At 36.2% G+C, this 14,496-nt stretch overlaps 1 protein-coding gene across 2 annotated transcripts in view; it reads left to right on the top strand.

The window, feature by feature from the left end:
- The window catches only part of pdgfc (platelet derived growth factor c), a 58,289-nt gene extending 56,142 nt beyond the window's left edge, over positions 1-2,147 (top strand). Inside the window, exon 7 of one of the 2 annotated variants that reach the window (XM_016552407.1) lies at positions 439-2,147. In XM_016552407.1, the coding sequence (XP_016407893.1) occupies positions 439-552 (114 nt within the window). In that variant the 3' untranslated portion in view covers positions 553-2,147. The remainder of the gene's footprint in view (positions 1-438) is intronic. The other variant, XM_016552406.1, reaches the window with a different exon arrangement.
- The last annotated feature ends 12,349 nt before the right edge of the window (positions 2,148-14,496 follow it).

The following is a 14,496-nucleotide window of genomic DNA, read 5'->3' as shown; positions in this document are numbered from 1 at the left end:
AGGTATTCGGCCAATCACAACGCATTGGATAGCTGGCCAATCACAGCTCACCTCGCTTTTTCAGACCGATGAGCTTTGTAAAAATCTACGCGTTTAAGAAAGGCGGGGCATAGAGGAGAAACAATAATGTACAGTATGTGGAAAATAATGTGTTTTTTGAACCTTTAACCGCATAAACACATTTCATTACACCAAATACACAAAATAATGTTCTTTTTAGCAACATCATATGACTCCTTTAATGTTTTAGTATGCTTGTTTTGAGTTGGTTCTAAAATTTATCCTGAGTGCAAATTTAATGTTCAATCATGATTTCATGTGTACACATGGTTAGTGAATGAGACCCATTGGGTGTACATGAAGTGATGTGTTTAAGTGCTTAAATCATTTCTGTTTGTGTTTCTCTGCCTGTCTCCATATTTGTCTCTTCTTGTGCAGGTTCTGATGCTGAAACACAGGGCAGGGGGTCGGGGGCTGCAAAAGACTCTAACGGATGTCCCCCTGGAGCACCATGAGGAGTGTAGCTGTGTATGTAAAAATGACTCCGACTAAAGCAGTCCCAGGGAGAGAGCAACACTGGCCCCCAACAGACTCGACCAGGGAAATAGTTCTTGCTTCATGCATAAATGAGCAAAAGAGTTTTTACCCTGACCTTGCAAACTAATGAAACCCAGCGCTGGCTATCTTTTTATCTTGACTTATCTAAGCCTGCGGTTCCATTCGTTTTGGGCTCACAAATCCATAGAGAATTGACCCATGCAGAAGTTTCCATTGGCCCTATGATAGCATGGAATGTCAGGAGGAAAATTGGACACGGTCTTGCTTCTCTGTGTGTATGTGGAGGTTTTGTACATTCATGAATCCTTTTCTGTGTGTGAGTGAATGTATAGAGCTGTTCAGGAAATTAGGTATTCCAGGATAACTAGAGAGCCTGAAGTGAGTTTGCTATTACTTGTGGAACAAGTGGATTTGACGTGTTCTTTTATATAATTTTTCTCTTTGCTTTTTTTTCACAACTTAAAAATATCTAAGGACCTTGACTATGCATCAACTTTCAGTAATCCAAGGACAATTTTGAGGTGGCATGGACTTTCTCCTCAATAACATCCCAAAGAAATGAATTACACTGTCATAAACCAGCACTCAGTCACCTACTCATTACTGAATCAGCACTCATCACTGAAATCAGACATTTTTATTAATAATTCAGAAAGAATATTTTAGGAAAGATAAGGATGTCCCTCTTTTTTTTTTAAACCAGAGCTGAGTGATCATACATCTTCTGCTCTTTTGCTGTGTACTATAGACTCTCATGAGAATGGCTCAAGAGAGAACACTAAAATACAATAGTGAATCTTGTGTAAATATATTTCAAATTGTGATTTGTTGACTTTTCCTATGTCATGACAGTTTTTGGTACCAAAATGTTGGGCTTGTAAGAATCGTTTTTCCCCTTTCATAATCACTGTAGTATTTTCAGTATTAGTCACTCTTTTTGTAGAGACATTTATACTTTTGTGTTGTTTGAATAGTTGTTTTAATTGCGTAATAAGATTGTTATTTTGACTGGAGACAAAATGAAAACTGTTCATGTAAATAGACATTTTAGAAGTTAAAGGGACATAGAACTGCCAGTACCATATTCCTCTACCATTAAACGATTAACTAAATTGTTGTGGTTTTTCCAAATGGCGCTTAAAGCATTGGTTTGCTCAGGTAATCTGCAGTTGTCACAAAATTGCAAAATATTGCCAGGGAACCCTATAACCATGAACTATTTACTGCAATCTAACTTCAGTCTTTGAGAGCGTAATTAGATGTTAATGATGTATCTCTGCATTAAGACAGGCATCTTTCTCATAAACTTTTCAAGAGTAAAATCATGTGACTGCCAGTGTTAGTCTCAGCATTCCTTGAATAATGGACACATTTAATTTCCTTTTCACTTGTTTTAGGCAAAAGAGTTGATCTCGTCTGCATGCAGTAGATGACATGCGAACACTAAAACTATAACAAAACATGACGTTGGTGGAAAATGAAGACAATGTGATTTGCTCAAATTCAGTTTTGATTGACTGGAAAAGGGAGCTGAGTAAACAAGACATGCAGCATTATTTGCATCTTTTTTTAATCCGCCTTAGATGACCTTTTCCGCTGTCATTTTGTCAGGCTATTATTCTTTTATGTAATATTTTTGTGACTTGTTTTTCATGCTTTGATCACAGATTCCTCACACTTGGCAAACCAATTTAACAAGCCACCTACTGTAAGCAGGCTTTGAGATCGTCTTTAAAAGACGAAAGGTTCATTTTTGTGCAGCTTGACAGAGGGAATGAGAATTTGGATTTTATTGATGTGTCATGTGAAAGTGAGAGAAGTGCCTTGATGTTGTTAAACAGCACACAGAAATGTAAAGCACGAAGTTTCTCTCCATTAGTCTCATTTATGGTTCAGAGAGAAATTTGAAAATGTGTGCGTCATTTCAGATCGTCGTCAGATTCCTATCTAACAGAATCTTAAAGGTGATGCATGCATTTTTTTCTGGGTTGACATACTTATATTCTTAATTTGGAGAGAAAGCCTTCATAAGTTGATCTGTCTCTGTTATGCCATCAAAACTCTTATTCACGGTATGAAATGAGTTTTGGGCAGGGCTTTCTGATTGTTTGACCAATGGCAGATGGGAAAGTGTTTCAAGAACATTGAAAACAACCAGTTTGGTTATGCTAATGGTGCAGCAATCATACACTTAATGTTAATATGCTGTCTAAGGTCATTTTATGATCATCAAGTATAGAGTGTAAGTAGTTGAGCATAATAGCATGAAGACTCTTAATATGCATTAGCACAAGTCCGTTCGCATTCTAAAGAGACTAGGGCATTTCACTGTCACCGTTAATAGTAAAAAATGATGGATCCAAATTTATGAGATTGTCTGGGAACAAAGCATTTATGTATTTAACCAGATGTGCGTATATTAGCGTTGGACTATGGGCTTGGTCTTATTTAGATAATTACAGGGTAGTTGCTCTGTGGTTTTCCAGGAACTGGCTGTGGTTCCTGAGGAAAGTAATGACCTGACATCTGAGTGGCATTAATCAATGATGAGGACAGTTCACTTTTCCACTGCTTGTGTCATTATGTGATGCAGTAACGTTTTGGATAAACAAAAATCTTAAACTATACTGTTCAAATCCTTCAGAAATCATTCTAATATGCTAATTTGGTGCTCAAGAAACATGTATCAATGTTGAAAACTGTGCTGCTTAATATTTTTGTTCAAGTTTTTTTTTTTTTGGTATAAAAATAAAAAAACAGTATTTATTTGAAAAAAATAGTTTGTAACATTATTCGTCTTTACTGTCACTTTTGATCAATTTCATGCATCTTTTCTGAATATAAATTTTTTTTTAATGAAAAAAATCTTACTGACCCCGAACCTTTGAACTTTTTTATTATTTTTTTTACATCTTGACTAAAAAAAGGTAACTATATTATTTATATTACATAAATTACAATGGTCTTACTAAGAAAAAGAAATAAATGGCACAGTTCTTCTATAATGCCTGATCTTGTCTGTTGTATACACATCTGGGAAGCTGTTCATTCAATTCCAGATTTATGCAAACACACAAGTAACAGCATGCCCACTGAAAAACATTTGTTCCACAAGTCCATGCTGTAACTGCAATAAAAGTATCAGCTAAATGTGGTTTGATTCCCTTTAGCCCTGAATATGCATAACTCTTAAAGGCAGAGACTGTAATCTCTTTCTAGAACATCCAGTACTTGTACCACACAAAACGGTCATATTGTCTCACATTGTGTGTGTGTGTGTGTGCGCGTGCGTGTGTTAGGGTTGATGATAAGCTTATTCCAAAGAGGCAGGGAAAAGGCCATTTATCTTGGAAAACGTTAATCTGTCATGTCCAATTAGAACAGATTGAGGGCAAAGTGTAGACTGTGCTGTATTTTCTTTTAGACTTTGAATAATGCATGTACTTCATAGGCACATATATGCATTCAGGGTCCTGAAAGGTTAATACGACTGATGCCGTTTTCATAATCTAACTAAGCTAATATAAGTGAGCCATGACATTCTAAAGTGTTGCCGTAGACAAGATGGCAGAGAGGTCAAGGTCACACACTATAATCCACCATGCATCGCACATGCTTGAAAATCACATTTTCCTCAGGTGGTGGATAAGGAATTGGTTAAATCTCCAGAAGCTGATGTGACGCAACAAATTAAAATTTGTAAGTGTAGTTCCAGTCCTGTTATATTATCATTTAACTAGATTTGTAGTTCCAGATGCTTAATTTTTTTAGATTAAATCAATAAAGCAGTTTTTTTTTTAGAAATACCTTGGTGTTAAAATATTCTATAATCTTAGGTTTGGTAGATATTAAATGTCTCTTCAGAGCCACGTTGTCATTATAATGACGCTCAGCACATCTTGTTTTGTTTTGGCTGTTTATAAGACATTGCTTTTCCAGTTTAATTGTCGTTACATGGTTAAATAGATACTAGAAAAATATATATCAATCGTTCTTTAGTATACAAATAACACCATCGTTCAAAAATTTGGGGTAAGAAATTAATGCTTTTATTCAGCGTGCAAGGATGCATTAAATTGATCAAAATTGACAGTAAACATTTATAATGTTATAAAAGATTTCCATTTCAAATAAATGTTCATTTGAACTGATAACAAATGTTTTTTGAGCAGCAAAGCAGCATATTAGAGTGATTTATGAATGTTCATGTGACACTGAAGACTGGAGTAATGGCTGCTGAAAATTCAGCTTTGCCGTCTATACATTGCATATTAAAATGTTACAATAGAAAACAGTTGTTTTAAATTGTTATAATATTTCAATAATCAATCACAATTTAGTATGTAAATATTATAATGACACCATCAGTACCTGCTACATTTTCAATGGCAGATCATTCTGTCATTATTCGCAGGCTGAAATAATCTACATGGAAACTAAATGGAACTTTACATGTATTTTAAAACTGTTTTGGGCTGGATTACAGTAATTGCACAAGCTCAATGTTTAATGCTTAAGAGTTCTGAACAAAGCCCTAATCGGAATGTTTGAGGAATATCAATGTCATTCAAGCACCGTAAAGATCCCAGAGCAATTGCTCTATGTTAAAAGCTGTAGATCAATCAAGTGAGCTTGGGGTGATTATAGACTGGGGTTTATGGATCTGGGCTGTTAATTAGAAGGTCTTAAGTCTGATGAAAAACAAAAAAGAGCTTTGCTTCAGAATCTAGGCATATAGTGATCAATAAAACCCAGAAAAAACCCTAATTTGCTATTGCTTTAACTTAACAGAACTGTTCAGTGTTTTCCAGGAGAGTTACATACTACAACATAGTCACAGTGGTACTATGGAAGTCTTAATTACTGTTGCCACTACTGTGACTTACATCAATATGCATATGATACATTAAAATGTATTTAATCTACCATATGTGATGCAACTTAATGCCAAAAAAGCATCATTTATGGGTGTTCAGTGCATGTTTGCTTTCTTCATATGTGACCGTGCTGTTTCTGCACAGAGTTTCAGCATTGCTTTGCAATGTGCTGATGCAGGTTCAATCTCATGCACGCATTCTCATAATAAACACCGACCTGTGTAGTCTGTGAAGGGCTGAGCGGGACCCACAGGGAATATCAACAGCCAAGTTGTGAACATTCAGCACATAATGTCCTTCAATTGAGGGGGTCATTCTCAGGAAAAACTCTGCCACTTGTGCCCTATTTATACCCCCTGACTTGATACTGCTCCATATGTTTTGAAAAATAAATAAATTAATTTATAGTTAAATATGTTTTCACTATGAAATGTTCTTATTGTATGCTGCAAAATTTTCTCTTGAACAGTGGTTTGTCAGAACAGTGATGATGTGACATCAAGTCTTTTCAATCGCATTGTTCAAAATTAAATTTATCAAATTAAATTTACCTCTGTTTTTACAGTTTTGTGCAGATTTTTTTTTCTTAGCACAAAATACAAAAATGGTGACTGAATAATGTGGTATGATGTGCATGTAACATTCTACCCAGAAATATTTTGAGTTGGGGGTTTATTAATGAAAAGGTTATTCATTTTCTTAATTAATAAAACATGTTTTATTACAAGACATACCTAAAAGTGATGATACTGGAATTTACTCGAATTTAATAATATTAATTTTTCGAATTTAATTATTCTGAATTATTCATGCACAAATTAGTGTTTTGAAGAAACACCACCCCTCTTATGTCTGGCAAGGTAATGCATCGAAAAAAACTGGATGTGAAGGTGCCTGGTGCCTGATCTCACACATTCACACATTCTCTTCTCCATATGGCCCTCAGGCTCAGAGAGGTCAGCCTCACTTAATCCCCAAGATTCATGGGTAATCAGTCTAGAGGAAGTCCCTGTTGAGCTGAGCCTACTGGAAGCTTACAACCCTCTGATGCTGTTTCACACTTACTCACAATATGCATAGTGCTGACCGGAAAGTACACACTCTGCTTACCCTGCTACTCTTTAATAAAAGTAACTTTCAGAAATAAAGCGAAGGACTTTAAAAGTTGAAGGAATTTTAAAGTTAGGGAACTTGGTAAATCTTGAAGAGTTTTGTCTTGAGGCTTGATTTAAATTTGAAGTCAGCAATTCTGACAGTTATTGAGACTCCGCAAAACCCTACAGCTAAATATGCTTTCCTTAACTTTCCTATTCATTCTTTACCTGTGATATATATCCTGTTTGATCTATGCCCCCAGTCTAATATTTTCCATGAGTATTCATGGTCTAAAATCTACACATAAACAAATGTTATGCTTTTTTATCTAACACTCTGAATAAGTAGCCTTCAAATAATATCACAAAAACACACACATAAATGAAAAGAGACCCTATGTGAACGTGTTAGACTAAGATGAATGAGATCTAATCATATTTATTATTCTTTCCAAAGAGGAACCTCCACTCAACCACAACTTCCTCAATGGTATTTTCACTCCAGGCCATCATTTAGCTGGGATTGCCTCCGTCGCCTGTCCCACTGACAAGACTGATAGATAGATCGATAGATAGAAAGATAGATAGATAGATAGATAGATAGGGATACTTAAGGGTGAGCACTTATTGTTGACATTATGATGATAATCATATTTTGAGCTATTCCAGCTGCATACAAAAACTCCTACACAAGACATTTTATTGAGAGCTTTTTATTGACCTTGGACTGTGCTGTGAATCAGGTCTTTGTAACAACTGAGAAACAGACAGTACAGTATAGCTAAAGAATTCATGAGAAGGTGGAGCTGAAGGGGTATGTTCCTGGAAAATGTTCACTTTAAGAAAACAAAAACCTTCATTATTGAGTTCAACTGCACACTTTTGGACATCGCTGTCAAATTAGTCAGTTTTGCAATTACTCATACTTGTAAGAACAATGTTTTCGTCAGACCACCCAAATCCACAGAGGTCATTTTAGAAGCAGCCCAAATGATGAGAACATAGTCCCAGTAGCCCTTCAGTTCTCCTTCCTCTGAAAACTAATCAGAGAACACCTGAGAGAGAAACAACGCTAGACAGCAAGTGACCTTGGATCTTAACATTCTGCAGTCTGACCCGAGCCGTCTTGCTTTCATGTTTTAAACTGCCCGGTACCCAGCATTACAAACAGACCATCTCTTTGTTAGTCATACAGACCTAATGGCGCTGGAGAATGGTGCAGGCTTCCTCCATTTTCCCTTCATTCCTCTTTGACCTTACTGAAAAGAGGGTCACAAACCACATGTAAAGACTTCCATACTACAACTCAACAGTCCACAAAATGTGCCATTCACATCTAAACACTACTTTCCAGGCCCTAAACCACATCAGTGATGTGGCTGTTCAGAGAAGCGAGAAAAAAGGGGAAGAGAGGAGAAGAAAAAACAACAGCTGGGGTCAGTTTACTCTTTAATGGTTGAAGGTTCACAAATTTAGGAAACCACTGATGCCTAACACAGTGGAAGGATCTCATTTTGAAAAGGAGTAGCTTCCGCCCTTCTCCAAGTCAGCTCCTGGAAAGTTTTAACTAGACGTCCCTCTTCATTAGGAGACTTCCCTATGAATACACCATGTGCATTCAGCACCCATTGCCCCAGGTGGAGACTAATGTGAGGTAAATGTCTGTTTGTCTTGGCATGTGGACGACGCAGCGCATGGCATACATAGGGTACGGTCTGCTTTTATAACTCCCGTTGCTCTTTGTAAACTGCCGAAAAGAAAGGACGGCTCTTAGTAAATCCCTTAAATCATCCAGTGTTAAGTAACACTATCAAAAATATTGAATCCATTTCATTTAAAGAGGATATGTGAATATGCCAGCTGAATTATTAAAATTAGTTTGGGGTAAAAGGTATGTTTTGGCAGAATCAATCAGTTCTTCATGTGTATAATGGTCAGGCTCTGACAGAACCTGCTGACACATTTTCTGTGCTGATTCTTGGTTAAATATAGCTGAGAGTAGCTACTGTACTTCGTGATAATTAAAAGCATCATTTAGCAGCATCTTATTACAAAAATATTTAACAAGCTAACACAGCGAGGTGGATGTATAGAACTTTGAATTACAGTCCTGGTAATCGTACATTACTTGTTTTATGAAAAAGACTCGGTAACACTTTAAAAAACTATTCTGTAATTAATGAATAACTTCACAGGAACAAATGACTAATGCACTATTAACATTCTAGTAACTACCCTTAACTAGCAAGGAACTCAGATTAAGGAATTAGTAGTGTTCAGTAGAAAGTGATTAGCTATCAGTAACTACTAATTTTTATATCTCCCAGAGAACTACTAAGAACCACAGGTTCATAATTAATTTGAATAATGCAAAAAGTATAATTAATTGAAGTGAGGGAAGATCATGGTAACCCACTAGTAATGACTCAAGTATTACCAAATCCTTCATAAGGGATTACTGATTATTTGGTTCAGTATTCTAAAGTGAAAACCATGATAATACCTTAATATTGACTGAAGTGACTTTAAGCTTTAGAGATTTTTGTTAGTTTTTGGATAATATTGACTATTATAAAGGAATTACCAATTATTTGGATGAGTTTTCTAAAGTGAAGATAATGGTAACCCACTAGTAATGACTTAAGTGTTACCAAATCCATCGGAAAGTACCTTACAAAAACCTCAAAAGTTTACAATGACTTCTGTCATTAGGGAGTTATTATTATCTTTACTTTCGAATACTGATCCAATTAGTAATTCCTTTAGAAGGATGTAATAACACTTGAGTAATTACTATCCAATACTTTACAAAACCCTTAAAAGCTTATGATTTCAGTCATTACTAGAGAGTTACCATGTCATTCACTTTAGAATACTGATCCAAATAATTAGTATTTCCTTCTGAAGGATTTGGTAATACTTGAGTCATTACTAGTGGGTTACCATGATCTTCAATTTAGAATTAATTATACTTTTTCCATTATTCACATTAATTATTAACCTGTATACAGTAGTTCTTAGTGGTTCTCCAGGAGAAATATAGTACTTAGATAATAGTAAACTAACACATTCGACTAAGCACTATTACTTACTAATCTATTGATGAAAGTTTCTTGTTAGTTAATAGTAATTACTAGAGTGCTAATGTCGTGTTACTCATTTGTTCCTGTGTAGTTATTCATTAATGATAGAACAGTATTCTAAAGTGTTACCAAAGACTCTTTTGCCAATGTTGGGGTTGTATAAACAATTATGTAAATTATATAAATTACGATTCTGGAGTTGTATAAACAATTATATGAATTACATGAATTCAAGGGCATTTAGGAGGCACAAATAGTAGTATAAAAGAAAACAAGTAACACAGGTAAAAATGCCCTCTCCTCTATTTAATATATAATGTTCAAACTGGGCAAACTTTTCCAACATACTGTATGTTAGTATACTGTCTGTCTGTCTGTTTATTTCCTGCATAGTTCATTCTGTTACACATACTTCATTCTGTCATACATACTTAATTCTGATTAGTCAATTGAGCCATTCAGTGATCTGATATTTCATAATATTGTCTATGTCAGAGCCGAGACTGTTCGTATATGGGCCGTAAAAGCCTGTGTAAAATATGATACTCAACAAAAAACACACATACACATACTTTTTTTGTCTACATTTTCAATAAACTGTTCCATTTTTTTTTTTTTAAATAGATTTTTTTCTGACTTCTGAACAATTTGATTGTTTTATGACGTGATGTCCACGTATTTATTTGTTGAGTAGCCGTGTAATAAACAGGATAATGTACAATAAGTCGATCACTATGGCAAATAAACCCCTTCCAGTACTGAGAAGTTTTATGCATTATCCCCTTCTTATTAAACCTTTATTTTACCAGGTTATTCCTGAGCAGCATTTTAACCATTCATTGTGATCTCAGTCATGGTTTTAGGTCAATGTACACCCTAAGCCCTCTCCCATCTCTCTCTCCCTCTTTCTCTGTGGGAGTCTGAACAGGGTGGAACTTGCTTGACTTCACTCGGATGGCCTCTGTCCAAGGCAAACGGTCTAGATTCTCCAAGGCACGGTGCTGCTCTGGGATGCCATTGACTTAAATCACTGGTCCGCTCCATGGTAAGAGGTTACAAAGCCTCACAATGCCTCTTTGAATTAGTCTGAACACTAGCGGAATCTTTAGCTGATGTATACCTCCAAGCATTTGACAGCCTCGCCTTCTTATAGCGTATATCAGGGTTGTGTCCAATTTCACCAAGAACAAAAAGTATCTACATATAAACACAATGTCTCAGAATTTCAAAGCATCTGTTAAGAGTATTTCTGAGCTCTTTGATGATAAATTGTAAGGCTTTGTAGTGAAAACTTTGATGGTTTCTACAGATTGGATGTTTGGAATAGTTTTTAAAAGTTCTTTGTAGCATACCTCTTTTCTCTGTGCTGTCTCACATAATATCTCTCAGCACACTTGATTCCACGGTCTTTTATTGCAAATCAAACTTCTTAGTCTACTCTCAACAGGCCTTTGAAGTCTGTCTTCCATTTGTAAGATCAAACAGCTCAATATAAAAGCATCACTGAATTACCATGTGGTAATGTTAAAAAAATTATCTATGTGCATTACCTAACTTCCAGCAACACACGCTGGTTATGGTATAATAGTCACAGACATTCAAACACTGTTTCTGCTGTAGGTTTGGTCAATGTTCAGCATTTCTGGCACGTATTAAAGCTGTCGGTTCAGCAGGGAGTTTGTAATCGATGCTAATAGTTTCTCTTTTGCCCATCTTGAGCTTCCCCTACCTAAATTCTTTCACTTTGTTTTAAAGAAGTCTCATGTCGGCAGTATTATGACACAGCTCATAACTACACAGCGAGAAAGCCCATAACAGTAGGGTATGAATTGTACCTTTGTTGGCTTTGAAACACTTGGTCCAGCAGTATCTGGTGATCTGAAAAAAAGGGACTTTTAGAAAATAAATGGATTGCAAGCTGTACTCCACAGTAGGCCGACTCTCCACACTGACGTTTCTTGAGACACAGAGAGTCATGTGGAAGTTAACAAAGTCCCCCAAGTCATGAAAAAGGTAATATCTCATGTCAACTGCAGCCAGTCGGACAGCCTAATGGCAGACATTTATTCTGGGTGGGAAAATAGTCTCATTTCTGCTGGATTTATGTTGACTGCTGGGAGCAAGGCAAACTGTGCTGTTTTAATGCAGAGTCATATTGCATGAGTCTCAAGAATAAATAAGACAAATGGACTTGGGTGCACAGTACACAATTGCTGGTCATTATGCTCCAAATTAGATCATTTCATATGACAGAGTCATAATGCAAATGAAAAATATGGATGTAGCAGCAGTGCAACACCAGCAGCATCAGAAAGATGACCTTGAGGATTATGTTTTCCTTTTATGGTTTTCCATTTGGGAACCATGGGGGAAACAAAACATTTCCGCCTTCGTTCAAAAGAGTTTTTGAAATTAATAGATTGCAAAGACGTCAAATTCCCCCTGAATTCCCCTGACAAGAAAATGGCACAAAATGGATGGTTTCTTTTTATCCTAGAATAATCAGGCACCATAATTGTGCTCTGACACCTCCCCACCACCCAACCTAAGATTTCCCCTAAGGAGAAGATGGAAAACAGGGATATGCCAGGGACTGTGTGAGATCAGACTGTGTCAGGCTGTCAGTGTGAGACAAATGTGTCACTCCAGTGCTTATTCATGTTGATGTGAAATGGTGGTTTGATGATAGAGCTGATGGGGGAACTCTCAGAGGAGAGGTAGTAGTGTGCTGTGAAGACCCCGGTTTCCACTTAAAATACAAGCTGAAAGCCAGATCAGATCCACACGTCACTTTGATTCAGTTCTTATGACAATCAAAGCAGTATATCATGTACAGGTCAGCCTGGTGTCTGTTGGCTCTGACATTTAGCTGAAGCAGTAAAGCAGCGCTCAGGAAATGTTATTGAGTTGTTAACTGTCGCTTAATTAAAATAATATGCATATTCTGTTTCTGAAAAATCTAAATATAATAATGTTTTTGTAATAAGTCTTTTATGCTCACCAAAGGTGCATTTATTTAATCAAAAATATTAAGTTAAAGTATTTTAAGTAAAAAATATTTAAATAAATGTTGTCTTTTAATGCATTTTAATCATTCTAATATGATGGTAAGCTTAATTTATTTGAAAAAGACATTTTTATTTACTGTCATTTTTGATTGATTTAATGCATCCATGATGAATAAAAGTAATCTATTGCAAGGGAAAATAATCTTACCCCAAACTTTTGAATGGTAGTGTAAATAAAAGTATTATTTAAACTTTTTAGCAGGATTAAAACCACTGCTGTAGTTTGCAAAATGTTTGCTACAGGATGAATATGAAACATTTTTACATTAACAACAGTATTGGGAGTTATCACAACATAGCATGACTGTGCCCTTTACTTGCAGCAATTAAAAAAATAATCATACTCATTATCACTTTTTGATGGAATATGTTAATGTTTCACTTTGCGTAAAAAATTATTCTGATGGCATTACTCCAGGGAAAAACACTGTGGTTTAATATAACACTTTTTTTTTGGTCTGTATTAAGAGGGGAAAATTAGTACTAATTGTGTGGCCACATACTAATGCTATTATTTTCTGACTGTAAAATGAAATTACCACAAAAGCACAGTAGCCACCATAACAAGTGCAGGCCAAACCACAGGCGAAGAATGAAGTGAAAGGCAAATATATATTAAAGGATAGAGTTAAAGAGCATGCAACGGGCTAAAAGAACATCTGCATCTCTGGCTACAGCCACAGCATGCAATGGACTCAAATGAGCTTTTTAATCCTTTGTTTGTTGCCCAACTGCTGAACTTGCTCTCAGAAAAGGCTAACAGCTTTTCTGAAGGTCTTGAGATCATTTTCTTCTCCAGATGTTCAAATGTACAAAACCTGTGATCATTTTCTGATTTTCATTCTTTTCCTCTCTCCTTTAACAGAGCCCACTTTTAAGACGCCCACAGCTGGCACAGATGGCCTATTTCCATTAGAGGTGCCAACCAATCGTGAGCAATGCCAGTGCTGAGGAAGATCAAAGTGGTGGCACTCCTAGGGCACGGGTCACCAGAGGAACAGACTGCTCACACTACAATGAGATGTGTGGGAATACACTTGTGTGTGAGAGTGTGTGTGTTCATTCTCTTTGATTTTGATACAAGCAGTTAACACTGTTCCCTGGTGATTTCCATTTAGATCAAAAGAGTCTAGCCCAAACAAAACATCTGCTACAAAATGCCAAAATTATTTTCCTTTCCCTCCTGTCAAGCTGGACATCCTAGCAGATCCACACACCCAGCTAGTCACAGCTGCACTCTTTGTATTACTGCTGATTATTATGTTTAAATAGCATACTATGATTTTTTTTTGACAGAAAACAATTGGACACACGGATAATAATTGACAACACTGGTCTTTGACCACTGCATCTTGTGCATGAGTGCCATGCTTTTAAGACGGAGTGTCAAACAAAATGTTGTTCAGCATTTAAAAACTCTCAAGACACATTATTTTCCATTTATCTGCTCTACATCTCACATTTTTACAAGCAAAAATGTATTCTGTGTGAACAGTGCATTTGAGTATACTTGTTAGCAGATTTTCTTACACGGTAATGGTCTTGGTTTGTTGTTTTGGGCCTTTGCTCACCCCTGAAGCCATTTGATTTATTATTGTTCCACAGTGTGTTTCTTTTCACAAACAAGATCTAATGCCATGTTCTGTAGCATTCCTGTATGTTTTTATGCTTTATGTTTCGGGCTATTGTACTGATGGCTGTATTGTTCCATGCATTCCCTGGAAATCAAACCCATGACCTCGACCATGCTTTGCCAATGGATTCACAGGCCTGCCCTGTGAATATATATATATATATATATATATATATACAGGTG

The sequence above is a fragment of the Sinocyclocheilus rhinocerous genome, unplaced genomic scaffold, assembly GCF_001515625.1.
Source record: "Sinocyclocheilus rhinocerous isolate Xijiao unplaced genomic scaffold, SAMN03320098_v1.1 scaffold584, whole genome shotgun sequence".
NCBI classification, from domain to species: Eukaryota; Metazoa; Chordata; class Actinopteri; order Cypriniformes; family Cyprinidae; genus Sinocyclocheilus; species Sinocyclocheilus rhinocerous.
Note: the sequence above shows the minus strand (reverse complement) of the source record. Positions and strands in the feature narration are given on the sequence as shown.